Raw genomic sequence first — 27,060 nt, forward strand, 5'->3', positions numbered from 1 at the left:
CAAGTGTACCAATCTCATTCACCTTTAGCCACATTTTGATATTCTTTCAAATAAATTATGAAAGAATAATAAAGCTATTTAATAAGAATAAACAACTCTTTGTTGAGTGAACTTTAGACACATTGGATCTTAAGATGCTGGCAAACATGTTTAGGGGCAATATGCACCTGTTCCAACAAGAAACCAGAAGTGATGCAAGTAGCTATTGTGTTTTGCTTCAAGCACCTCTCAGAAACTTAAAGAGACAAGGCATGATCAAAAAGTACTTATCTATAGCAAGTGCACATGTACATAACTGTGAGTGGACGTGCACAAGAGCTTTGATGTGTCACTTGAGATTTCATCCGCAGGACAAGGGCATGGGTCACTAGTTAGAGCAACAAGATATAAAGGTGAGCTCGGTCTAAGTCTGATTGGTTTCTCTGCGAGCATGGGAGAGAGGACACTGTAATTCCACACGTTCTGCCAGATAAATAGAGGGGGGAGAATTGGAAGGGGTGGAGGGATTGAGAAGTCCTGTGTCTGATGATTAAGTCCATTTCCATTTGAGTCACAGTCTGGCCTAATGTTCTTTGATTGTCTGGCTCTGCAAGGCAGACGCTAGTGTACAAGGAACAAGAGGGGACTTTGACACCATTGTGTATGTGCATTTGAGCCATGGGAAGTGAATAGTGTTTAATCCATAATAGCAGTTAATCATAGCACAGCGGTAAGATGACTAAACCAATTATCTCCTGTTACTGCCTTTGCTGTAAGCTGAGAGAGTTGGGGGAATACATGAAAACAAGTGGATGTAAGGATCACAACACAACAGATTCTGGAGCGGTCTAGTACTGTTTCCAAAGTATAAGATTGTGGAGCAAGTTGGAAAGCAAATGAGAGAGACAGGGAGAGTATAAAGGTGAGAGGGGGAGGAGAGTGCTGAGCTACATAATCCCTTGTCAAATGTGATTAATGAACAGCAGTCTCACAGAGGGTTTCTAAAGGGTGGGATTGACGTAGCAAAGTCAAGCGATATGAAAGGAATACCAATCCAGGCATCAAGGTTACACCGGGTCCCAGCAATGAGTCTGAATGACACAGCTCCACCAGTAAAAGAGCCGCGTGGTATGGTCATTACAGAGGACACATCAGTCGAGAGCGCACGTGCCTCAGGCTGCGGGCCAGTGTGGAGGAGGAGGCAGCACTGGGCAGCTCAGGCTGCATGAGCTTGGCACACAATAGCCTCTCAGCCTGCGGCGTCCACGCTCTCCATTTAACCTCACTCAGTGGCCACTGAGCTCTCCTGTCCTGGGAACGCCTTCTAAGCCCCCCCTGTCTGTGTTTGGCGAAAGCTTTTAATTCTCTTTAAACACACACACACACACACACTTCTCTCCCTCTCCCTTTTGCTCCCTCTTTATCCTTAACAGTGAGGTGCAGCTGCTTTATCCAGGCCCGCAGAACGTGTTTACATGTAGCGCTGCTGTGGATACCTTCGTCTCCGAGAGAGAGAGAGAGAGAGAGAGAGAGCGATGTTCCGTGAGGAACGGGGACGCGGTCTGGAGAGAGAGCCTGCAGGATCCCCCGAGTTCCTACACATCAAGGGCTGACCGCTCCTGGCCCCCAGAGTGAGATTCCATGCCTTCATAAATGCAAGTGTGAGTATGGCTCATGGAGCTGCTGGCAAGTCCTGTGCATATGCCTTGTGTTCTGCTTATTGTTGTTTGCTGTAGGATTTAGTCTGTGTGTGTATGTGCATTTGTGTGTCAAATAGAAAGAACTTCATCCTTATTCTAGTCGTTTAGTGATCCATGGATTTGTATATATTCAACTTGATGGGCAGTTGTTTTGCTTTATCTATGCGGATTTGCTCGGACAAAGGCTGATGCTTGAGTTAAGCTTAAGGGTCGAGGTCAAGGACTCACAGACCCAGAGGGGCTGTACAGGTGTGGGGAATCACTGTCTCTATCAGTGAATGTAACACATCAGAGACATCAGTGAATGTAAGACATCTAAGATCACACACATTTCTGAATCACTGAGAAAACTCACATACTCCCCAATGCTTGTGTATAGCTAAGTTTTTAGTTTGAGTTTTGAAACAGAATGGTGTTGTTTTGCTGTGGATACTGAGCGCGTTCTCCCTCCTAATTGCTTTGAAGATGTTTGGTCCAGTCATCCCATTAGACTAATGAGACTAGTGCTGGGAGAATGGAGGAAAAGAGGCCTCACAGAGCTTTTCAATATGCCCTTCATAAGCACAAAGTAAACAACACAGAGTATCTGACCTGACACTTTCCTCTCATGCTGTTTCCCTCAGTGCTAAATCCCTCAGTAATTCTCATAAATGAGGTACATTTGAATTGAATGATCTTACACACAAACAATACACAATGCAAAGATGAAAAGAGATGTAACCATCAGCAGTGTGCAGTAAGGGGTTGTGGGATATCAAATTACATTGCCCCGTAATCCCCATAATCCTACTGTGTGACACAGACCTACTTCCTGAAGCATATTTCATGGCCATTAAGTCACTAATCCATATGGTTATTAACCATTATATGAATTGCATATTGTATAACAAATCCATGTCATTGAATAGACCTGATAACAAATGAAATGAAATGATTAGGTTTGTACTACTATCAAGTTAAAGTATGAGCTTACATGTTTTATATTGAATACCAAGCTAAGTCCATTCATTCATTCAGTCATTCATTAACTCAATCAGTCTATTCATTTTGATAAGAACGGAATCTTTGTCCTTAATATTGCTACTATAAGACTATATCTGTGCATTTGTCAACTAGTTTATATCTGTCTGCTCATGCAAGTTATAGCCATGCTTCTAAATAGCCATCTGTGGTATTACTACAATCCAGATTTATATGACGTGCTGAACAGATTATACTAAAAAACAAAGAGATGGGGTTGCCATACTGTTAGAAGTACAAGTGTACAAGTACAAGTACCAGAGCCATATACAGCTCTGACAAGTACAAGTGACACCTTGGGTGTTCTGCAAAAGGTAATTCTTCCACAAGGGTAAAACAATTACATACAAAGAGCCGACCCATTTGATGAGCAGATCCAAACAAATTGGCCATTTTTTTTACATTTAAGGAAGTGTTAACTTCAGGCCACAGTTTGGAACGTTTGTGAACCTCTTGACCCTTTGTGAAGTAGAGAGTAGGGTCATCTGTGTCCTTCAGATCAGTGAAGTGCTTACACGATCATGAACTCTGAACTTCCCTTTGAAGCCCCTCAGACCTTCTTATTTTCACCACTACACAGTAGTCCTAATGAGGAGCTTTTAATAAACACTAAACAACTTAAGACGATCTCTCTTCATTATCTCTCACCCACTGTCTCTGTGCGACAGAAGGCTCTGAGAGAAGAGAGACACCCAGTGGACCACTACGGTAATTTCAGCTGCACATACACACACACACAGATCTGGACATATCAAATGCGTTATGTGTAGCTACAGTGATTTAAGATTCCCTGATGAAGTCAGCGAGAGCAGCACAGGGATTGTAGCTTTAGTGTATGTGCAGTGTGCTCAACACTACAGTGAGGTGGAGGAGGGAGAACATGGGGCTCTAAATGGGATTGGCAGGGTGAAAACGTGGCTGTAGTGAAGGTGTTAGTGGACTCACGTCATCAGGACACTCAGCCAAAACAACTTCAGCAGGAGGTAAAACAAGCTCCTTGTTTTTAACAGTATAAGGAGAGAAAACAAAAAGCTCCTCACATACCTTCTAACATATATCATGATACTATATATTGAACACTTAAAAACACACATACTGTTACTGTTGTACTCTAATCTTACACTAACTGTACATTTGCAGTTGGATAAAAGTGTCAACTAAATTATCGTTAATAATAATAATAATAATAACTAGATGTACCGCAGAGCGGTACAAAATATGGCCGCCGCCCAGTCCAGCACATTTTTTCCACAAAAATAAATCACGCTGAAAGGCCTATATGATTCTAACTGTCTCACTAAATTGCATTATGCACACTCAATTCTCACTGGTATCTGCTAGACAACAAGTACCAAAACATGATTAGTTCATAGATTTCACATGTAAAATTAATTTTATACAACCCCAACCCCATCTTGCCTGTTCATAATTCTGAGAAATTCTTGAATTGTGTGCATGTGTGCGTGTACACGTTTATGTTTATGTGTGTGGGTGTGTGGGTGTGTGTGTGCTTGTGTGTTTGCCTGCGTATGTGTGTTTGTGCATGTGCATGCATGCGTACATATGTCTACTGTGTGAGTATGTGTCATACGTATGATTACTGTGAATGTATGTGTGTGCGTGTGTATCTGTTTATGCACAAGTAGAAGTATGAAGTAACAAGAGGCGAAACTCAATAGAAGTTACTTCTATACTCTTTGGTTCCACAGTTAGCTAGCTAGCAAGCTAACCGTTTTGCAGGGGATATTATGGTAAGTGTACATGCTAAATTTGTATAATACATGGGGTATTGCAAACGAATAAGGTTGGTAATGTACTCATCGTTTCGATGAGTAAGTTACATAAACACAATTCTTCATAACTGCCGTGTTAGTAAAATGATTGAATGTCCTGTGAATTAATAACTACATGTAACGTCAACGTGTGATTACTAGCTGTCTTTCAATGATATAATGTTAACATGTTTTCCGCTAAAATGGGGCGTGATGCAGATCAAATGTATCTTTATGATGATGCGCCGTTAGTAGGCTACGTAAAGGCATGCTGCACACACTTCGTTGGGCTAACGAGCCGGCCAAAGAGTAGTAGCCTAGGCTGACGCATTAGTTGTGTGCCGCCAAAGATTTTTTCACCGTCACTTGTTCTGTTATCAACATTCCTCTTTGGCTGCTACTATTTGCGATGCACTCTGCTTTCGACATTCATTTACATTAGATTCCATTCTTTTCAATACAACTCCGCACACCAGCATCGCACTTTGCAGCCGTGTAGGCCTAATCACGTTTCAGTTATATTTGGTCGCTGCTCCATAAAATCCATTGTTCATCCAGTGTTTGCCTGTTAAAACTTCGGCGTTGATGTGTGTGGCAAGTGACAGTGCACCATAGACTGTAGGCCTATAAAATGGCAATGCACTCATGTTGAAAAGTTCCTTATTTTCAACTGAACTCAAAGGTAATAAATATAGTATGAATATAATATTTTCTGTTTGTTATGCCCTTTATAATGTGTGTAGGCCTACATTTTGTGCATGCACTTCTGCAGTAGCATTTATTTCAGTTTATATCAGCTATATTTCCGAAGAATATAGTGTTGCCTCAGGTCTGCTGCACATCTTTTGAAATTTGATTTGAAATAATCAAATAGACCTATGTCTTAAAGTTCAGTTAATAAAGTAACTTGCTTTGCTTTCATTTGAATCCCAATCAAGATAAACAATAATTGCTTTATTGTTAATATGGACTCCTGGAAAGTTCAGAAATGCAAAATAATAGAATTTTAATCATATGATAAAATATGTGATTAATCGTGATTAACTATAGGAATTCAGCGATTAATCGTAATTAAACATTTTAATCGTTTGACAGCACTAGACTAAACCTATATGACCGCCACGCAGCGAAGCGGCAGTCATAATAATAATAATAATAGAAATTACTTTATAATATTGTTTAAGGTGCACTGCACTACTTACATTTCATTCAGTCTTCATTGAATTTTCATGGAATCAAACTGCTTATTAAGGGCAAACTAATAGTCAGTATTGCCAGCCCCACTGTCTCAAGTCAAATGACTTACATCCAGCATAATACTCCAACTGAGTTATTTACTCAAGGAAGACTTTGTTAGGCTATCACCATTTGACTAACTTCCTGAGCTTAATGTATTGCTAGAGCAACTGATACTAAGATTAATGTGTTAAACACTTTAATCCAAAATGAGTTACAATACGAGCATAACACTAATCAAAGACAAAACATACTGTACAAAGCTTACGGCTATTCAGGTCTGTAAAATACCTCCACAGTCGACACTGTACACAGCTCTACTAACTCAAAAGCAGCAGCCATTAAAAGGCAAAGTAATGTTCTGCCCAAAAACATGTGACTGTGTGACCGTACCAAAGAACAGAATGCAGTTTGAGGTATATGCATGTGGCAACAGTAATGCTTTCCAAGAAACGCACAATTCTAAATATTTCATTTTCTTGCTAAACTACCCTAAACAAGTATATCTGTCCTTTCACTTGAAACTACATCATGTTATTGCTTCCCCCCAGACAGACAGTGGAAACAGAACCCTGCTGTTGTGGAAGATTTCAAAACATGCTGACTCCCTGGAAGCTTCTCCTTTGCCAAATGGCAATGAATATACTCTACCACGTCGTAAAAGGTAGACATCATTCATGTATCAAATCTATGAAAACCTTTCCACAGGAAGAATGCTAATGATCAGACACATGTGATACATTCATGATAAATCTACTGTTTGATTGCTAGCCAGCCTATGCCTTGGTGGGCAGGATATTTTTGCCTCTGTTCGAGAGAACAGTCCGACAGGGGAGTTTGTTGCAAACATCAACATGGAAGGAAACCCTGGAACCACTACTGTTCGACTGTGCCTCACTGGAGAGAATGCTAATTGGTTTTTCCTAGAGGGGCAAAGTATCAGACTAAACTCCTCTTACACTAGGGGTTTAGATCGGGAGGTAAGAGTCATCTACAGACAAAATGTATTTTTTTCCCTTTAGTGCCGTCATATTTTCCCAATCATTGACTTTTCCTATTCTCCTAATCATTGTCAAAAGGCTCTGGGGTCAGTACTAATGGCATTCTTGACATGTTATGAGGATGACATAGTACAGGTATGGCATTCATATGATACATATTTCATTCAATTACATTATACATACATACAATACATACAGTGCAACCGGTTGCACTGTACCTCCCAATATAGAGAATCCTTTGACGAGGTTGTGATTTTCATTCTATCATCCCTAACAGAGTGAATACAGAATCATGGTTGAGATCTTGAATGAAAATGACAATAAGCCACGGTTCGTGGAGAAAACAATACAACCCCTGTACATAACTGAGGTGAGGTATCAGTTACTATTTTACACTCTTAAAACAAATGTGTTGGGAACAACACAACCTGTGTTGTCCCTATCTGGACATAGAGATGTGTTAAAAACAACACAAGAACAATAACGATAACTAAGATGAACAATAAGGACAGTAAATGTGATCAAATTACCGACTGCACGTAGCCATTAAAAACGTCTTTGTATTTCTCAAAGCTTACTGCAGTAAACTCGGAAGCTTTTGCAGTGAAGGCCAAGGATGCTGATGGTGACACAATTTTATACATTCTTGATCGCACATCGGTGAGTAATGACTTGCTAGTGTAATGCAGCAAAAGCAACACAACAAGCCACAACAAATGAATACATATACATCCTCTCTTTGTTTGATCAGCCTGATGCTGACTACTTCAGAATAGACTTGCCCAACAGCGGCAAAGTCATCCTGGACAAGCCTCTGGACTTTGAGACAAAGACTCAGCTGGAGGTGGTCATATATGCAGTGGTGAGTAGCACAGCCATTCACAGTGACACAGTCAACCATGTGCAGTTACAACACATGGAGTTTCTTTGTATTCTGACTACTGGTACAAAAACGCAGGAGATGAACACAAGGGAAAAGTACAACACTACTGCGACGTTGATTGTGAATGTTCTGGACGGGGATGACCAGTACCCAGTATTCTTGCCATGCACTCCCATATCACGACACCAGGATGACTTGATCTGTACCAATCCCTTATACACTGTCAACATCACAGAAAAGGAACAGGTATACACATCCTTTTACAGTACTTTTACAGTCACATTGGCATCAAACGGGAATATGAAAGCTCTGGGCCTGTATTCTAATCACAACTCACCTAAACTCTCCATGTGGTTTCAGGACAGTGTGTTACATTTTGCTCCCGGTCCCATTCACGCTGAAGACGGAGACAAAGACATCAGAGCTCTTATAACCTACAGCCTGCTTTCAGGTCTGTCAGTCTTGGCTACATCCCATTTGATCTGCCTCACACGAGAATGGCCACCCACAACATAAACACATGTGTCCCCTGCAGGTGATGATCATGGACGCTTCATCATTGACAATGCGACTGGACAGATCACGCTGACCAGACGTGTGGAAAACAGACTGCTGACACCCAACTACACATTACGCATTATGGTAAGACTTCTTTCCATGTATGCAGTGGGGATGGGACAGTGGGGAAAATGCAGGGTCATGCTCTAACACGACAGGCCTACTCTACCAACCTACAGGCTGCTCAGAAGAATGACCCAAAGAAGTACACTGTGGCAACAGCACTTGTGCACGTTCAAGCTGATAACCACTTTCAGCCCCACTTCAACAAAACCACCTACAAGGGCTTTCTCATAGAAAGCTCCAGTCCTGCAACACTGGTCTCCACCTATGGCAATGACGTCCTGATGGTCCAAGCAATTGACCGGGATTTCAGAGATGTATTAACAAAATTCTTTTATTTTTCTTCTGAAATGTCACAACACTGCCAAATATTGTGTAACAAATTGTTGCTGAGCTTGATCCACACTTACTGTGTTGAAACAAGAGAAACAAATCTACATGGGAAACCTAAATCCTGCCTTACATAATCACATTCTTGGTCTGCCTTTTCACTTCTGTTAAAAACACTTTAACATAACATTTGATTTGATTACCAATTCATAATTAACTTTCAGAGAATTGTAAAAAAAAAACTACATTATATTTAATGTAAACAAAGTTACCCGTACCTACAAAATATTTTCAACTTCATCAGTTTTGTTTACAATTACAGGGAGTAAATCCTAGGATGGCGTATTCCATCCAACCAAAGGGCTCGAGCACTAATCTCTATCACATAACACAGGACGGATTCCTGATTGCAAGGACTGACCTCCTCCAAGCATTTGACAGACACATTCTCAAGGTGAGGTCCAACAACACAGAACTATTGAGTCTGGACATGTGTGAGATTACTGGTAAATCCAACTGTAAACTGTTTTGAAAGTATCCTTTTCAACAACACTCAGGTGGTTGCCATGGACCTGGAGACTGGTGAGACTGCTCAGACTTCAGTTGATATAGAAGTTCTCCAGAAAGGCCAATCAGGTAAACATACATCACACACACACACACACACACACACACACACACACACACACACACACACACACACACACATACACACACACACATAGTTATGGTGATGGCTAAGCCAGGTTAATGAAAGGAATTAAAGACTAAAATAACTTTATGGCCATTAGGTCCACATTCTATTCTATTAGACAATTTCATTTTACATTACACAACAGTTAGGTCTGGTCGAACTACTTCATTCATTTCTGATTGGATGAGAGGCATTCCATGAGTGGCAATATCCCAGGGTACAGTATCCTCCTCACACCTAGTAACTCCACATTTTGCATTGACTTGTCTGACGCAAACATACCAGTCATTCAAAGCAAGAGAGTAGTAATCACATTTGACCAGATTAGCATGTAGGGCAGATTAGCATGGGGGGGGGGGGGGGGGGGGGGGGGGGTGATCAAAAAATCAAGATGAACTAGAAAATACAATTTGTTGTCTTTGAACTTGATTAGTTTTGAGTGGAACTGTATAAAAGCAATGTGGTACTGGGGGGCACTGGTAGGGTAAAGGATATACCCTCCCGCCCCGTGGGTACAGTCAAAACACCATGGGTATATATTTGTACCAATCCTACTTTCACTCGTGCCATATTGCTTAATTGTATGGATGGTGATGAGCCACCTAGAACCTCCTCAGATCTAGTGAACATTTCTATAGCCTTAGTTTCAAAATCTAGGGAAATTGCTCCTAGCAGTGGTATCTATGAATAAACAGCCATACTCTTTCACAAAACAGGCAAATATTTACCTGCAAATTCTTTTCTAGTTCCCCGGAGTCAGTTTGGAGAGGAACGGCTGTTTGGTGACATGGACGCAGGCCTAGCCGGTGGCATCGCAGGGGTAATTCTCCTGTTGGCTGTGGCGGCACTGTGCCTCCTCATACGGATTGCGAGGAGGTGGAGGGATAGGCAGGACCCTGGAGAGAGAGGCTCTGTTGCCCTAGGGAAGCATCCTAATGTGGTAAGGGATGGTCCACTCATGAAAGCAAGGGTATGTCAAACCAGAAGTATGTTAAAATCTAAATGCAATGAGTCTGGGTTGGGTTAAAATTGGTGAGAGAGCTGTGGTGTGGGAAAGCACCAATGTAACAAATCTCTGCAAGGCAAACACATCACATATAGCTACTCTCCACTTTCAATCAATTTAAACAAGTACTAAAAACTAAAGCAACCCACATTTGTTCTCATCCTAATTTTGGTCCAACTCTTGGACAATTGGTTGTTTTTTTTCTAACTTCAGAAAAACAACCAGTCTGCAAATGATTCTAACACTACGTTTCTGTCAAAATTAGTTTCCAACTTTAAATATACCAAACTAATCACACTCACTGTACAAAAACATTTCTCTTCTCTACATCCGTCCTCCTCTCTCCTCTCTTCGGCACTATTAATCCTGCTACTCTAGAGCTTAAGGTGGTACCAGATGGTAAGTCTGTGCCATGTGTGTCGTGTCTATTGTGTTTTCTGTGCTGCCGTGATCCTGTCTGTGCTGTGAGTGGCGTAGTGGTGGCAGGGCTTAAAGTAAGGACGTCTCAGAAACATTTGAATCCATTACATATACGTATCTGTTTTCAAATCTTCAGCAGCCTGGCCCACGCCTGAATTCAGGCGAATTCGTAGAGTACCTGAGAACTTTAAGCCCTGTGGTGGCCATGTGTTCAGTTACCATTATGAACTGACCAGTAAAGGTGTGGGCATCAGCAAAATCCCTAAAAATGCGCCGTTTACACTGGTCAGTACATAATCTCTTCCGTGTGGCTTCCGTGTGTCCATTTCTGTCGTGTGCTGTGGAGTCATGTTTCCATCTACGTCATCAAACACATCAAATTTCAACATCCAGTTCCAAACATGGACTGTTTAATTTGAAGTGTTTTCATCCATGGACTGCATCAGTGGATATGGCAAGTGCACAAGCACTCTTACTATGCTAGATGTTCCTAAACGACATTTCTTCATGATCGACAGGTGAATTCTGGACGCCCAGTGCCCCTTATTGAAGAGTTCTCCTACAACAATGAAGCATACCATGACAATGAAACTGACTTTAACAGTCTTTGTGGGAAGGAAGGAATTTACACTAAAAGCAATGACATTTCTCTACGCCCAACCTCACTCAAGCAGTTCAGATACAGAGAACCCAATCAACACAGGAATAATAACAACATGCTTCCTATTCTAGTCATGCCAGAACCACTGTCCGATGTACCATCCTCATCTATTTTGACCAATGGAGAGGTCAGGGAGAAATTCCTTGATAAGTCGGCCTCTTTCAGTGAAGGGACCTACAGAGGGGACTGGGAAGCCAGCTCGCTAGGCCAGAGCAGAATAAAGAGATTAGAAAGGCGCCACACCGCAGGCAGAATGGAAGGCAGGGGAGACAGTTCAATATTAACTCAATTCTGCATTACATCCAGTATTTATGAGAGACGCCAATGCATGGAGAGTGAAAATAGTGACGATGAAGTTCTAACGATTGATAATTCAACATCAAAGCTTATAGCCGAATGTCAGGAGAGCCGCGAATGTTGTGCCAGCGATGACATTGAGGAGGAGGAGATTATAGAAGAGGCCGGTAACAAGGAGAAGGAGGAGGAGGAGGAGTTCATGGAGCCTACGTTTTACAGTGCTGATGAGGAAGACACAATGCTAGAAGACAGGCCAAGAATTACATTTCAGTTCAAGAGACCCAAGCCACCCAGGGCTCATAAGGAATTATTATCAACACCTAAACATGAGGACTCCCAAGCCAATAACAACAACCAAACACCTGTATCAATTCCAAAGGAGGACGCTGAAGTACAAGGGGATCAGGAAGCGGATCCTTCACAGACACAATTTCTGTGCATTGAAGACAATTCTGCTGATGTTGAAGTTTAAGTGTTTACAAAAAAAAAATCGGTTCAAGCCAAAACGAATGTGAATTGTGTTAATATCGGAGTAGGCTACATATTCTAAACAGAGTAATCTGGAAAGGGAATATAGTTTCTATGATGGAATGATGAATGAATGATGAACTTATGACAGAAACTTGTGTCTTCTGTGGAATGAGCATAATCAGTCAGCCTTAATTTGTGCAATACGTGTGTGACCATATGACATTTCAAACTAAATGTGTAAAACTGTCATGGGTCAGAGAACTGTCAAAAGATTATTTAGACTTGAATGCAGTCCTATAAATATGAGGAAAATTAACAAAATGATTTAGATATATGAAAATCCAGTTCATATCTTATGAATGTTTTGATTATATATTGTGACTATATACAGTATATTTTGTGTTTTATATATGTGTGTGTCAATGATTTAAGTTGTAAAGGAACAACAGAACATTGATATGATCTTTGATCATACACTTAATTTTTTAATAAAGTGAGTTGATCAGATCAAAGATCCATTGATTGCTGTGGTAAATCAAACCTGTTGATTTCCACGAGTCTGAAAGCTTGAATGATCAGCGCTATGTGCTGAACAAATTCCATCACAAGAGCCAGAAGTGGGCGAAGTACATCTCTGATCCCCATCGATATGCTACGAAGAAATCTGATCACTGGCTCACAGATGATATTGAACATGGCACCAAAGAGAGGAGTTATGACATCTCCTCCCACCACCTCCACCAGTCCCATGATCAAGACCTATTGTGTGACAGGCCAGGGGAATACAATGAGCCATGATTATGGTATTGTACACTGCTCTACTACACGCAGGAGTTAAGTTTATTTATTATTATTTTTCTATTTTTCTTATCTCAGAGCACAGTTAGGATTGAAGGGAAACTACATGACAATGTTAAGTCATATTATTTGTTTCACTTGACACTACAACTGTGAGTGCCTGAATAGCTATGATGAATGATGCGTAAGGACCAATAAAATATCTTATATGATTATACCAATATAACCAAAGCAAAAATGGTAAAAACACCTAGGGTGCATTGCACTCAGTGAACATTAATATCAGTTATGTACTATACATAATATAGCTAACACATAAGTGTCGTAAATTAGAAAAAACAAATACAGAGCAATCTCTCACCTTCACTATGCCAGTAATAAAGGTCACAAGCTCAATGACAACAACAGAGGCCAGACTGAGCGGGAAACTGAGGGTTTGGAAAAATGTTCGGCTGAAGAGCTTAACTGCCAGATGTGATCTTTCATTGAGGAGACATTCATAAAAGCTTATTATTGCAAACAAAATTACTCCTGGTAAAACCTCCCCCTCCAATTGGGGTTATTGAGACTCACAAATTCAAACAAAAGAATCATCCAAAGATTTCATCACTTTACCTTTTCTGAGTTTGTTTCAAACAGTCTTCACTTTCCTCTTTAGGTGATGACCTGAATTGTGACAGAAAAATAAGAAGAAGAACATATAGTCCAGGTTAAAGATTAGATCATGTCTATCACCTCTTCTATATCATAATAATATGCTTGTATAACGATTGACTACTGATTATTAACTATTTCAAATGTATTCATGTGTATCATGTGCACTGTGCTCACACATTATTCTCACACATTATTCTTCATGGTGCAGAAACTCCTCTCATGTGTCCTCTCTCTCTTTATGTCTTCAGGAGACGATGTCACCATACTTAACTCACCGAGAACCTTAACAACAGTGAGCAGTGTTCCAAACAAATCTCTCGATGAGACCATTTGCTGTGAACATACTGTAAGATTGTTTTTAGACAGACACAAACACCTGTACTGGACAACGACTGTGGTACCTCTGCGTTGTGCCACTTTGATCCACACTCATGGCTACCTGGGCTGTCCAACTTCTGGAGGAGCTTCTGAAGTTGATCCTTTTTCAGTGACAAATCTTTCAACAGAAGGAAACTGGAATGTTTAGTTTTAAAACAATGACAAAGTCAAAAATTTTCAACACAATTTTGAAGCAAACATAATCTCATGTAAATTACCAAATATTTTTTAATAAAAGAAAAATATCCACACCACTCAGTTGTATCTATCTTGCATACAGCATGCTCACTCACTATTATATTTTACTACAAGAGCGCGTTCAATCTCACCTTTTACATGTTTGTTCTTCTGGGCTTGGAGACGTGACACTGTCTGCTCTCTGATGGCCGTCATGTTTAGCTGGCTGTGAAGAGGAGGCTGGGCATGCGAGGGCCCTGCCCTCTCATCTATACTCTTATCTTTAACAGGCACACCATCAGCTGAAGGCTTTAGTGGCCTGGGTGGGGACACCACCATTCCAGAGACTAGTGCAGGATCAATGTACTGAGGTTCTCTAGTGATGACTGTACTCCCAGGAAAAGAGCTGCATAGATAAGTGTGTGTGTGTGTGAGAGAGAGAGAGAGAGCTGCAATCGGGGTGAGCTGATTAATTGTCTACCTGTAACTTAACTGCATAAGGCACCTTCCATAAAGAAAAAGAGTTGTATGTATTGAGTCGCCTTTAGTATTAATTATTCTGGGCGCATTGAATGAATAATCTTGGAGCTGGTCTATAACACACACATTATTGAAAACAGTGGTTGAATTCCAGATAGGCTAGATGACAGGCAGTGCGTTGTAACTACTGTTTCAGTTTTACAATCTATGAAAAAGCCAAGAAAACTGTTGCGACAGCTTCAAAAAGTTTCACCTTGTAACTTCGACGTCTGTCATAATGAGAGTGATGGGCTACTTCATCCGTCGCCGCACTTAGGCCTACTTAACCATCACCAGGTTATCTAGGCTACAGCTAAGAATCCAGCACAAAAAACGTCATAATAACATTCGTGCATAATGTTCATTGTATGTTCAGAAATGAGTCTCGATCAAAATCAGTCTACCTGTTTGAATAAAAAAAAAAAAACATCTGCATTAAATCAGGCTTTTGTCCATAAATGCTTAGCTTGAAATGCTGTAAGTGAACACAATTGTCAAACATTGGAGGGTTAATAAACCATAGAGTAGCCTAATATATGACGGTAGACAACTATAGGCTATATTTGATTAAAGTGTAAAAGTGACTTGTATCCTTGTAGCCTACATAAGTAGGCTATATTATACAGGTTGATTGATGCAGCGTGCGACTTGTATTACCGTGCTGACAATAATAAATATGACACCTACCCAGCTTCCGTCTGTCAGCATGTTGCTAGTTAGTAGGCACCCGGAAGGGTGGTACCTGCACAAGTTCTTCAATTTGCAGGCTTATTTTTCAAGAGCAACAGTGTGTGGAAGTCAAACTTTCGCAATAGTTAAACAAGACGGTAAGCCACAATTAACTCACCAAATTTAGCCAACTCGACACCGATTATCGTCAGTTGAAAATAGATTTGGAGTAAACTACCCTTACCCTGGATTGATTTTGTGCGCGCTGTTCTCGTTGGATTACCTGGGAAGGTGGTGTAGCCTACCACCTTTCGACTCTTTAGACGTTCCCCTTGCCAACTGAAAAAGTCGAGAAGATCGTATAGCCTACCATAAAAGGACAGTCTGTTAAAGGTGAGTATTGAGTAGGCTAAGTGTAACTTTCTTGAATTGAAACAATGTAGCTTTTTGTGCGCATAGGCCTACAGCGATGAAGGACATATTTTAAAGCCTGTGAGAACTGGTGTCTACATGTTTGCCTACGGCTCATTTTTATATAATCACTGAACTACTCTACCAAGAGAGATGGTTGCAGAGGACACTGATTTGGACATTAGGCCTATGCATGCAACATTTTTGACAAAAGGGAAGTAGGTAACGCTTTTTGTGACTTCGACGGGTAAACCATTGGTTACTTCCCTCGTTACTAGACTCAAGTTTAACGTAAAATGTAATTGAAAGTAGATCTCCACAGCCTGATGGCCTACGCCAACTTATTCGGCGCTTTAAAATACTGGTAAATGCGTCTCAGGAAATTAAGGCAGAAGGGTAACCCTACCAACTCAAAGCAGCAGGTATAACTCAGTAGCCTGCATGACGTAAAGTATTCGCTATTTGCTGGTAGCCTATGTGGTTCTTGATAATCATGTTGAAAATGCCATAGCTCGTTAAAGCATAAACTTTTTTGGTTGGTGACTTCTAACCATACCGACCCACTTCACATCCAGTAGGCCTACTGTTGGAGAAATAGTTTTCTCTGTAGAGACTTGGGCTAATTACTGTACGTTCTCTTGAATTTGATTTTAGTGAAGTGCAATCAAAATATAGCCTAAGCTGTAAAATATAGCTAGCCCAGGGCTTGTTTATTTCTACAGTGCATCAATGCATTGCATTGCAGCTGTGATAACAGTAGACATTCCAGCGCACGGTCATTGTGCACATGATATCCTTAAAAATACGAGACTGTACATATTGTTTATGAGCACTCCAGGTTGCCTTGAGCAAGTTCCATCTGTACAGTTTTTTGTTACTGTCCTCACCTGACCTAACATCACAACAGCAGTCCAGTATAAGAGAGAAACTATTATTCCTGTAATATACTTTCATTGTGTTGTCTCTAAACATGAAACAATTTATGAAGAGTTTGATTCCAAAACGCTATATCTCCATTTTGAAAACATTAATAAGTCATGTAATTGTGTATTTCAGGTATATCGGTAAAATTGCGGTTGTGTTGTTTTGATTGAGTAAAGAGCGGTACAAAATATGACCGCCACCCAGTCCGGCACATTTTTTCCACAAAAATAAGTCACACTTGTCAAATTGTGTTCATTTCCTACTTTGTTCCTGCTTAGCTTCAGTAATTCAGCAAAGTCAGGGTATCTGCTGGTCTGGCTGCTGGCTAAAAACAAAAGGTGAAAGGCATATGATTCTAACTTTCTCACTGAATTGCATTATGCACACTCAATTCTCACTGGTATCTGCTAGACAACAAGTACCAAAACATGATTAGTTCATAGATTTCACATGTAAAATACATTTTATACAACCCCACTCCCATCTTGCCTGTTCATAATGCTGAGAAATTGTTGAATTGTGTGCATTTGTGCATACGTGTTTATGTGTGTGTGTGTTAGAGGGAGAGCAGCTTCACAGAAGAAAACTTCTGACGGCAAATTGGAGGAAAAGTTGGTAAACCACACTTCTTACCTAATTTGAGGGTGCTGATTCTGAATATTTTGTTTACCAAGCTCAATTCTGAGTTTTAAGCTGCATAATCAGCATTTTAACTAAAAATAGCGATTTATTTTTCCCTAATTTGGGTTTATTTCAAAAGTAATCATTAAAACCAAATAAAAGTGTTCTCTAAATACATGTTTGAGCATTAAAGAAGCCATGCTATATCTTATTAACGTATTTAATGGGAACATGATTACAGTTAACATGTAATAAACTCGGAAATTCTAATCAAAACACAACCATATTTTCATTGCTTTCATTGCTAGTGAGTCAAAGAGTCGAGTGCACGCACATCTGCAAAATTTAAACAGGTGCTGGGATGCCAACAATTGAAAAATAAAAAGATACCCGCACACTGTTTCTATAAGCTCCCAGAGTGGTTTATTAACACAACGTTTCGACCATAGTGAGTCACTCATGTGGTGTTCAATGCATTTCATCACAATAACAAGTTGCACAGATAACCTTCAACTCAGAATATATCCTACAGTACATATGAACTTAGATAGCGGGAACAAGCCTAATGCAGAACTGCATCTACCGTCAGCAACAACCGACAACACTGGATTTGGTGTGTGCTTGCCTCCATAGAGCTTGATAATGTGCTCTTCTAATATGCCATTGAGAAGCATCACTTGGTGGTAGAGCCTCCGATCCTTGACATCTAGAAAACAGAGTGGCTCTGGCATATAGTGTTGTCACGATACCAAAATTATGACTTTGATACGATACCTGCCATAAATAGCTTGATACTCGATACTGAAACGATATCCAAATCCTAAAATATCTGGAAAAGAAAGGACGCAGGCCTCCTCCAAGTGTATGGAGTCATTTGTGTTGAATTTGGTGCACTTTTGGTCAATTCTGGGTTTTAAACTTCTAAATTACATAATTATTATTTTTGTAGTCAGTAAAATAGTAGTTTGTGTGTGATTAAGTCCTTTATTGTTTGTTATAGCTCATTTATATTGTGTGGTGTTTTGGCAATAAATTACCTTTAAATAGCCTAGCCTACTTTAAGTAGGCTAGATCAAGGTCAGTGTTCAAATTACTGCATGCAAATCACTTAATGCTATGCAGAAGAGCCTAGTCTTTAGGCTACCCTAGGCCTTCCCGTGTTTATGGGATTTCTTTGACAGTTGCAAAGGGAAAAAAAGTGAAGAAAGTATTCTTAGCTCCCAGACAGTGTAATTTAATAAGTATGTTTCAACCATTCAGGTCTTAATCAGAGGCCTACACCATTATCTGTTGCAATATCTGTGTGCATTCCTACATTAGGTCTATTTCTTTGATAGTTAACATCATTTGCTACCACATAACAAATACCAATATGAAGGTTTCTCACAAACTTTCCTGCATACTTCTTAAATGTGCTGCAGTCAGATGGGTGTCCTAAAGACATAACTAGATCTTGAGCATCTATTACCAGTGTTGAATGAGCAGTTTTTGCAGTGATCACTACTGGACATTCCACATTGCTAGACAGCACCTGAGTGAGGATAGACTTATTTCCATTTCACAAATAACCATTGCTATCTGCAATAGCTACAGGGACATTAATCAGTTCATAGCTGAGGATTTGTCCTAGGTCCACTTTCCTTCCTTTGTAGTAATGATGCACTGGAGAATGTTTCTTTTTGTTGCACTATAAAGGATATCTTGTCTAAATTTTTTTGCAAATAATGCAATCTCCATAGCACTCTTCAGCACTCCTCAAACATGCACACTCTTCCATTTTTCTGCATGGCTGGAATTTGAATGATCGGAAGGAGCACCAGTGAGATGTTTTAACTAGGCAAGCACAGTCGCCTTTACAGTAAAAAAATAAATACAGTGTAAATCCTCTGTAAAGACTTACAACTGTTCATAATAGTTAGTGACAGGACTTTCTACAGAAAAATGAGCAGTCACCTACTATTCTATTAATTTATTATCAAGGAATCTATTTTGTTTCTAAATGTCATACTGAATCTTTATATTTTAATTTTAGCTTATTTTATTATTTGCTACTTGAAGGTCGTTGGGGTAATTCCTGTCCTGTCCTACAACATATCTGATACACAAAGAGTATATTAATGCCTTATTTTTTGCAATTCCTATGATATCTGATGGCAAAACCAAAAAGTATGGGAATTATGCTAATTAGCAAGCTTAAAACTCAAAATTGAGCTTGGTAAACAAAATATTTGAATTCAGCACCCTCAAATTGTGTGAAATAGCCCCTTTACCGACTTTTCCTCAAATTTGCCAACAGGACTTTTTCTGAACGTTTGTTAGCTATCTGCTCTCCCTCTGTGTGTGTGTGTGTGCATGTGCTTGTGGGTGTGCCTGTGTGTGTGCATGTGCCTGGAGGCAAACATATGCAAAAAATTGGTCATCCTAGGCCCTACGGTTCTCAAGATATTCACAGAAAACTCTGTTGGTGTACGGTCACTAAATGTACACATAAATTAATTTATTGTATGGCCGCCCATGAACGTAATTCCATGAAACTTGGCGTGCATTCAGAGGGTGTCATAATGATCCTACACTTCCAATTTCGTGCAGTTTTGACCATGTTAGGTCACAGATACCTGAGCGATTACAACACCTCATTTTTACTTTTTTGTTTTTAACTAGGTGGCGCTATACATGAAATGAGTGGTTATGGAATGGGTTGACATGGCCTCTTAAGATCAACATACAAAAAAAAGGTGGTCCTCCTAAACCCTACGGTTCTCGAGATATTCACAGAAAACTGTGTCTGCCCTACCCTCCTTTCGGGGGGTTCAGTCCAGTGGGGGGACTACAGATCAAAACGAAAAATGATGGTTCCATGCTATCCATGTGGGGCTACATGCCCACCAAGTTTTGTGTACCCCGGTCTTTCAGTGTCCCGGGAATCCTTGACGGAAATTTGGCCACGCGAAAAAGAAAAAAAATATAATAATCTGACTAAACCTATATGACCACCGCTTCGCTGTGCGGCGGTCATAATAACAATAACCCAATTACAGTTCCACTGAAATTAGGAAAACTGGAAAACAACATTAAAAAAATGATTCATGAAAGTTCATTCAAATGGAGGATATAGCATTTGGAACCAAACTCTAAGTATAGTAACTTACTAAGTATTCTTGATATTCTGTTGTGATTGGAGACACCATGGCATGACAAAGCAGTATTAGAGTCTCTGGGTTTTCCCCTGCAGTGCTGTTTCCATCATTGCTGTAGTTCCTTTTTTTCTTCCTCCCCTGTCCAATTTCCCACCACTGGCTCAAGTTGTCTTGGATTACACTGATCAAGGTAATAAAGACACTCAAGCGCCCTACCCTGTCCTGCTTCTAGGATGAGTATCCAACCAAGAAGGATCCGTCTGAAGCCATGGCTGCTGGCTCAAGTGAACAGTGGGAACTATCCAGGGCTGCAATGGCTCAGCAAGGACCACAAGCTTTTCCAGATCCCCTGGCACCATGCTACCCGTCACATGCCCACACCAGAGGAGGAGAACACTATATTTAGGGTGAGGACAAGCAATGTTAAAGAAACCAGGATTGTGAAATCCTACCACTCTAACACGTCACACTGAGCATGTATTCTGGTTCAGGGTTCTCTTTGTGCACGGAAATGGCTTCAGTTTCATTTCAGTTGTCTGTGCTCTGGGATTTGACCTAAGAGGAACTTGGAGGTGCAAGGGGAAATCCCTTAAAGGACACATGGACTGATACTTGTCATTAAGCAATAATTAGTCCATCTGTGCTGGCCTGTAGCACACTAATATGGACAGCTTTATGTTTTACAATGGAAATACTCATATTTGTTTACATTTCAGGATCCTATTAAAGTATGTTTGGAAAACTATTGAAGTGCCTTAAATTAGGAATTTTGCTTTAAACCATTATCTTCCCTGTTGTTCATGTATTTTTCATCTTTATTTGTATGTTGAAAATGAGGAAGTCTACACAAGATCCAAATTCCTAGCTGTACAGGATTATTTGTTAGTCATAAGCTTCATAGGGCCTATGTTTGCCAGGAAAACAAGAAAACTAAAATGGAGACTTCAATGGCACACTTACTTCAATGGCACAGAATGTAATGCTGCCAATTTGAAGGGTTGCAGAGTGTTTTATAAAGGCTACGATTTCCAGTATTTTTAAACAAATGGACACAATTAAAAATGTTTTTTAAAAAAAACACAGATAGACAAATACCAAATACTAAAACAAAAACTGATGTGCACCCACATGTTTAATGGCTCATTCTGAAAATGGCATGCCAAACATTCCCATGTTCGTGATTAACACAGTTAACGTTAAAAGGCTGCTGTGTAGATGCAATTCATAACGTTTTCTACAAAGTTAAAATAAAGGTTCCTACTTCTCCTTGGGACAAGCACTTTTGAAATTTGGAAAACACTTTTCCATTTACATCGGGATTTTGCAAACATTCAGTGTCAGTCAATAAAATGAGCCCTTCAACGAAATTGACAAGCAGCTATAATTAGGCTAAGCATGCTAAATTCTACATCCAAACAGTAGCCTATTCTAACGTTAGTTTTGAGATACTGCTTGATTGCATAACTTAACTTTAAGTTTAGTCTCTTCAATGTAGCCTACTATGTTGTGATAAGACCTTAGCAGAGTTAACTTCAATGCAGCAGTTTTGAACAAATTTGCGCTTCAGCATGGTCACGATGCTAAGCGGATTTAATAGCAATTTAGCTAGACGTCTTCTATGCAATGCTTCTATGTGGCAACAACAATCCTTCAACAATCGTAAATATTTTGTTAAATGCACATGCAGAGGAGGGGCAGCAGGCTATGACAGAGAGCGGGGCGGGGTAAGGAAAGGCTGCGTGCGTAAAAAGCGCAGCTCAATGGCAATGCAAGGATTTGATCTTATATTAAATTAAATTAAATTAAATGAAACATAGAATATTCATCTGTGGCGGCCGATTTTGATTTTGTGGCGCCCCGCCACAGATTAGTCAATGTATGGGAAACACTGACAATAGATGAATTCTGCTCTATGTCCATTGTCAATGCACAGGATACCAATTTAGCGCTAAGGGAGATTTTTCAGCTCATGCACCTACCTGCGACAACACCATTATAGTGCAATAGCAGGCATTTTTGGCGCACATCCGCAAAGTCAAAGGCTCCATGAGTTTGAAGCCTTTATTTTTAGGTAACTACATTTGTGTTTAAAGCCCAGAGGCATGTATATTATGAAATCACAGAAATACAGCTACAAATGTACATTCTTAAACTCTGAGCAAAGCCTGTATTCTTCAACTTTTGCCCTCACTCTTCTGTACATTGTGCTGTTCCCATTGGCTGTTGTTATCCATAGGCTAATACAAGGGAGTTTGTTTGTTAATGTCTGTTGCATGTTTAGGCCTGGGCCCTGGAAACAGGGAAGTACCAGGAGGGAGTGGATGAGCCAGACCCTGCCAAATGGAAAGCCAACCTGCGCTGCGCTCTCAACAAGAGTCGAGAGTTCAGACTGAAGTATGACGGTACCAAAGAGACGCCTGTCCAGCCTTACAAAATATATGAAGTGTGCGCCCAGCCATCCAGTGGAGGTGAATTTAAATATGGAATGCTTTTATCCATATTCATTTCATTATCATTGAGATAACAAATATTCTCTCTTCTGAACAGTTACATTTTTATAAATTATGTCCATCATTTGTCCAGCTTAACTTGTAAAATATATTTACTTCTCCATTTGTTTGGAACAGATCAAGAAGGTGAAGAAGACGAGGTGTGTTGGAGTAGATCAGTTTCAATATTCTGCATGCTGGATTTTTGTAACATATTTATAATCTGTGCTTATAATTGATAACTAAAGTACATTTTTCACTTTCAGCTACCAGACATTGTAAACCTCTCCATTGGTGAGTGTTCCTTTTAATAGACAATCTAATCTGCTTAATGATTAACAAGATGAAATACTTGGAAGCTAAAGTCAATTTGTCCTCCTAAAGTTCTAAAGTTATTTTTGTCCTCCCAACATCAGACTCCAGAATGAATGATCCCTCAAGTTTTCAAGTCTATTCGGCTCACGATGTCCCTTTCCCGTCCCCCATGAGTGACCGGTTTGGCCCTGCCCACATCATACCCGCCATGCCGCTTCTGCAGGACAGCGTCCAGACTAATGCGGGTGGGACTGCCAACATGACTGCTCACCTCTCCCAGACGGCGGTGGCTCCCCAAGAGTTCGGTAGGCACATGGCCATGATGAGCAGCGTGGAGCAGGGAATGCTTGCGCTCAGAGGGCCCATGGAGAATGGGCTGGCCATGGACACAGGGGTCATGCCCAACCCTGTACTCACGGAAATCTCTACTCCTGCCATCCCTGCTGTGCCCATGGTGGAGAGCCCAATGCCAGGGGTGCAGACTGTAGCAGAACCCCAAGTTCAGCCCTGCATTTATGACCTGCTGAGCAGTCCACATGTGCTACCCTGTGAGTCAAGATTTCAACATCCAATATTTTCACTTTGCAATTATTTGAAACCCAACCTAGTCATTCTATATATTTACTTGCTTGTTGATGTCTGTATGTCAGGTCATATTTTCACACAATGCTCAACTTTCTCACTGTAACATTCAGCAAACTGACTAATATATATATTCTTAGGGTTGAGGGTTGACATTTGAGAAGTGTTCAAAAACAAGACTTTTTGTGCGCCTGTTATATCACCGGGGCATGATTAGGTCTACTTCTCTTCACAGTGACTGATCTGGACATTAAGTTCCAATACCGTGGTCGGATGGCTGGGTCACTTACTGTCAGTAACCCTCAAGGTTGCCGACTTTACTATGGTCACCTGGAACCAACACCGGAACAGGTGGACCTGTTTGGCCCTGTATACCTCAATCAGGTGCTGTTTCCAGGCACAGCAGAGATTGTGAATGAAAAACAGAAGTTCTACACTGACCACTTATTGGATGTGATGGACCGGGGATTAGTCCTGGAGATCCGTGGACAGGACATCTATGCTGTGCGTCTCTGTCAGTGCAAAGTCTTCTGGTCTGGCCCAGGAGTATCAGAAAATGGTCTTCCCAATCCTATGGAGAGGGAGAAGAAGATCAGAGTGTTCAGTCTTAATGAGTTCTTGCATGGTAAGATTAGCTTGACTGGAAAGCTATCCCTCTTCAGCAAATTGTCAAAGTAACTGATCAATCTTGATGAATTTTAAAATAATTTCCTGCATGTGTCATACTTCTGACAGGACTTATCTTGTACCAAAAAAATGAAGCCCCTTCCCTGCCACCTTTTGAAATCTATTTCTGTTTTGGAGAGGATTGGCCTGACAAGAAACCTAAAGAGAAGAAACTCATCATTGTTCAGGTATGCAAAATGAATATTACGTAAAGATGTCCAAAACGGAGTCTGTGATTGTATTCTCTGTATTGTATTCTAGCATTAATAGCATAATAGTTATTTGATGACTGTTGTTGAGCAGAGCATGGTATTTGTGTTTGGGACAAAGAACTAACACCGCTCTGTCTGGGGCATAGAACTGACAGTCATGTTCTTTATGGGAGTGGGGACCGGTCACACCAACACTAGATAGGTGTATGCATCTTTTTAATCTATTTTCAGGCATAGGTGTTTATCACCACTTGTTTACTTAAATCATTTGGCCTAGAATCTTGGTCTTTGTTTAAGTATACTAAATTCAGATAACCATTGTAATCTACTGTATTTGATTTTTGCATGTGGCCACTGAAGGGTGCTTTTATTCAGTAAATGGCAAAATGGCTATTTACACTTTTAGTCTTTTAGCTGAGGCTTTTAGCCAAAGCACCTCAGAACAATCAAGGTACAATAAAAGTACAGTGCCACTAGGATATTGTTTGTGATCACATATAGAATAAATAACTGTTCAAGCGAAGGCAAGGGAGGGAGGAGAGGGAGTCAGGATGGAGAATAAGTGTGTTCTAACATGAGAGAATCAGTAATAATCGGATGTCAAGCATACCTTTGATAAGCAATTACTGGTATGAGGTCCACTGACCCATAATTACATTGACTATTTTTCATTTAGAAAAGGCATTTTTTGGCTTTTATCCAAAGTAACTTACAAAATTAGAATTAACATTCAAGCTGCTTCGCAAAAGAGACCTTAGGATGTTGCCATATGGTCAAGTCGGCATACACTAACGTAGCTCCAGTGTAGTATTGAAGCAAAGATTACTGTTGTAAGACCCTCTAGTTCCATAGGTTCTGTATTGACATTGACAGTCACTTGTTTGTTTGTTTGTTTGTAGGTGGTACCTGTGGTGGCAAGGATTCTTACAGAGATGTTCTCCGGTGAGCTGTCCTGGTCTTTAGATAGCATCCGGCTTCAGATTTCCAACCCAGATCTAAAAGACCAGACAGTGGAACAGTTCAAAGAGCTGCAGAGACTCTTGCAGAGTCAGCATGGCCAAAACCTACGCCTCTACACCCAGTCCTGAATCAGATTTACTACTGACTGACTGACTTAGTTGGTGTCAGGAGCAGCTCTCCTGGGTACCGCACATTCTTCAGAAGGCTCTATGGACTTTATCCTGTGTCATGAGGGCTTGAGTTGCTATCCAACTCAATTTGGCCCACTCACTAACATTTCAATGAAATGCTGGCCTTTTGATTACTAGCTGCTGTCTTTTTTTAACAAACTAGCCATGGACTTTTTTTTTTTTTTAATGAAAACTTGGAACAGAAATGTTCCTTTGACCTAGTTTTTGTGTCCATTCACACATTTGTACTCAGGTTTTCTATTTCAATAAATACCATAGCAGTGTTAGACAGTGGGGCTATCGTCTCAGATTTCTCTACATTATTCAGTTACCAGTTCGATCCAGTTACCATGTATGACACACACTCCCAGCCTTGCCAACTAAGATCAGGGCGTAAAATTCATTTTTTAAAATGGGGGGGGGGGGGCAATTCCCCCCTTCAGTGCTTCACATAGGGGTGATTAATACAGTTTAGGGGGGTATTAATACAGGGGGGGGGGAGGCAAAAAAACAGCTTCTGATCGCTAAACATTTGTTTTCCTTTCCTGTCGGTTATCAGTTGATGCACCTAGCACAAATCCTGCTGTGAGAGAGAGAGGGGGAGGGAGAGAGGCACCTGCAAAGTGGTCCTGCGTGTGTGTGTCTGTATCGGGCTACGTTCAATTGAAGTCAGAAGTTGGTCTGTCCAGCTCCATTATTAGATTTGCGTTATCAGACAGCGCTGTGAAATGTGTGCGGGAATTTCTCGCATGATGGCTAGAGTGAAATAAATTATGCACAATACCCGCGCTGAAATTCAGATCCTGTAAGATCAAATAAATGTAACTGGGGCATTTTACATTTCAAATGGGCCTCCTAAGACCTGTCAATAGTTCCAACTTCCAACACTAGGTGATGAGCTTTTGTCCTTACCAAATTTGTGGACTTCTGTGGACATGCCTCAATTCACTTTTAGAATCCACAGAGCTTAGGAAATGCCAGGTTAACTGAAAAAACAGCACTTCCCTTTACTAAAGTCTTACTTGGCACTGGCCTGTATCCCCTTGTTTCTTGTCAAAACGCATGTTCCTCAAGAACTTAGAGCAAACCCCCTTCAACGACTTAACGGTTATTTTTTTGACTGTCATTTCAGTAGCTGATTCTGCCAAGCGGTTCTACACTGGAAGAGCTTGAAACTGATTCTAAATTAAATTCTAATTCTAAAAAGGTTTGTCAAATGTTGTGCACTAATTCATTAAAATCTGTGCTCCTAAGCATTTCACCACCTGACACGAGACATATCAA

At 40.5% G+C, this 27,060-nt stretch overlaps 3 protein-coding genes across 7 annotated transcripts; 2 read left to right on the forward strand and 1 right to left on the reverse strand.

The window, feature by feature from the left end:
* The first annotated feature begins 1,557 nt into the window (after window positions 1-1,557).
* LOC121696825 (cadherin-related family member 5) lies at window positions 1,558-12,092 on the forward strand. The gene is made up of 16 exons (XM_042077872.1): window positions 1,558-1,640; window positions 6,263-6,371; window positions 6,479-6,687; window positions 6,787-6,843; window positions 6,986-7,078; window positions 7,282-7,368; window positions 7,460-7,570; window positions 7,667-7,837; window positions 7,952-8,042; window positions 8,127-8,233; window positions 8,329-8,529; window positions 8,865-8,996; window positions 9,100-9,178; window positions 9,983-10,206; window positions 10,621-10,641; window positions 11,181-12,092. Exons 2-16 carry the CDS (start codon window positions 6,305-6,307, stop codon window positions 12,090-12,092), a joined length of 2,562 nt encoding a protein of 853 aa, XP_041933806.1. The 5' UTR covers window positions 1,558-1,640; window positions 6,263-6,304.
* Window positions 12,093-12,555: 463 nt separating this feature from the next.
* Window positions 12,556-14,888, reverse strand: LOC121697716. 4 transcript variants are annotated; one of them, XM_042079352.1, is made up of 7 exons: window positions 14,835-14,888; window positions 14,254-14,507; window positions 13,948-14,042; window positions 13,734-13,828; window positions 13,505-13,555; window positions 13,251-13,317; window positions 12,556-12,850 (listed from the first exon to the last, which is right to left on the reverse strand). In XM_042079352.1, the coding sequence occupies exons 1-7, from the start codon at window positions 14,855-14,857 to the stop codon at window positions 12,599-12,601; spliced, it is 837 nt and encodes a 278-aa protein (XP_041935286.1). In that variant the 5' UTR covers window positions 14,858-14,888; the 3' UTR covers window positions 12,556-12,598. The 4 variants fall into 4 exon arrangements, with proteins under 4 accessions (XP_041935286.1, XP_041935285.1, XP_041935288.1 ...); XM_042079351.1 differs by having other exon boundaries at window positions 13,251-13,368; XM_042079354.1 differs by having other exon boundaries at window positions 13,251-13,368; window positions 14,254-14,550; window positions 14,835-14,880.
* A 438-nt stretch (window positions 14,889-15,326) lies between these two features.
* On the forward strand, window positions 15,327-26,067 carry irf5 (interferon regulatory factor 5). 2 transcript variants are annotated; one of them, XM_042079344.1, is made up of 9 exons: window positions 15,327-15,682; window positions 20,615-20,789; window positions 22,664-22,850; window positions 23,010-23,032; window positions 23,138-23,165; window positions 23,288-23,734; window positions 24,004-24,393; window positions 24,504-24,622; window positions 25,546-26,067. In XM_042079344.1, exons 2-9 carry the CDS (start codon window positions 20,616-20,618, stop codon window positions 25,732-25,734), a joined length of 1,557 nt encoding a protein of 518 aa, XP_041935278.1. In that variant the 5' UTR covers window positions 15,327-15,682; window position 20,615; the 3' UTR covers window positions 25,735-26,067. The 2 variants fall into 2 exon arrangements, with proteins under 2 accessions (XP_041935278.1, XP_041935279.1); XM_042079345.1 differs by lacking the exon at window positions 15,327-15,682 and having other exon boundaries at window positions 20,591-20,789.
* Window positions 26,068-27,060: the final 993 nt, after the last annotated feature.

This window comes from Alosa sapidissima, chromosome 22 (assembly GCF_018492685.1).
Source record: "Alosa sapidissima isolate fAloSap1 chromosome 22, fAloSap1.pri, whole genome shotgun sequence".
In the NCBI taxonomy this organism is placed as follows: Eukaryota; Metazoa; Chordata; class Actinopteri; order Clupeiformes; family Clupeidae; genus Alosa; species Alosa sapidissima.

Coding starts and splice junctions, on each gene's coding strand:
- irf5 (XM_042079344.1), top strand. CDS start 20,616: ATGAGTATCCAACCAAGAAGGATCCGTCTGAAGCCATGGCTGCTGGCT. Junction 22,851..23,009: donor CGCCCAGCCATCCAGTGGAG/GTGAATTTAAAT, acceptor TGTTTGGAACAG/ATCAAGAAGGTGAAGAAGAC. Junction 24,394..24,503: donor TCTTAATGAGTTCTTGCATG/GTAAGATTAGCT, acceptor TACTTCTGACAG/GACTTATCTTGTACCAAAAA.
- LOC121697716 (XM_042079351.1), bottom strand. CDS start 14,857: ATGACAGACGTCGAAGTTACAAG. Junction 14,043..14,253: donor GAAGAACAAACATGTAAAAG/GTGAGATTGAAC, acceptor TTCTGTTGAAAG/ATTTGTCACTGAAAAAGGAT. Junction 13,369..13,504: donor TTGAAACAAACTCAGAAAAG/GTAAAGTGATGA, acceptor CCTCAATGAAAG/ATCACATCTGGCAGTTAAGC.
- LOC121696825 (XM_042077872.1), top strand. CDS start 6,305: ATGCTGACTCCCTGGAAGCTTCTCCTTTGCCAAATGGCAATGAATATA. Junction 7,838..7,951: donor ACATCACAGAAAAGGAACAG/GTATACACATCC, acceptor ATGTGGTTTCAG/GACAGTGTGTTACATTTTGC. Junction 8,997..9,099: donor TTGACAGACACATTCTCAAG/GTGAGGTCCAAC, acceptor AACAACACTCAG/GTGGTTGCCATGGACCTGGA.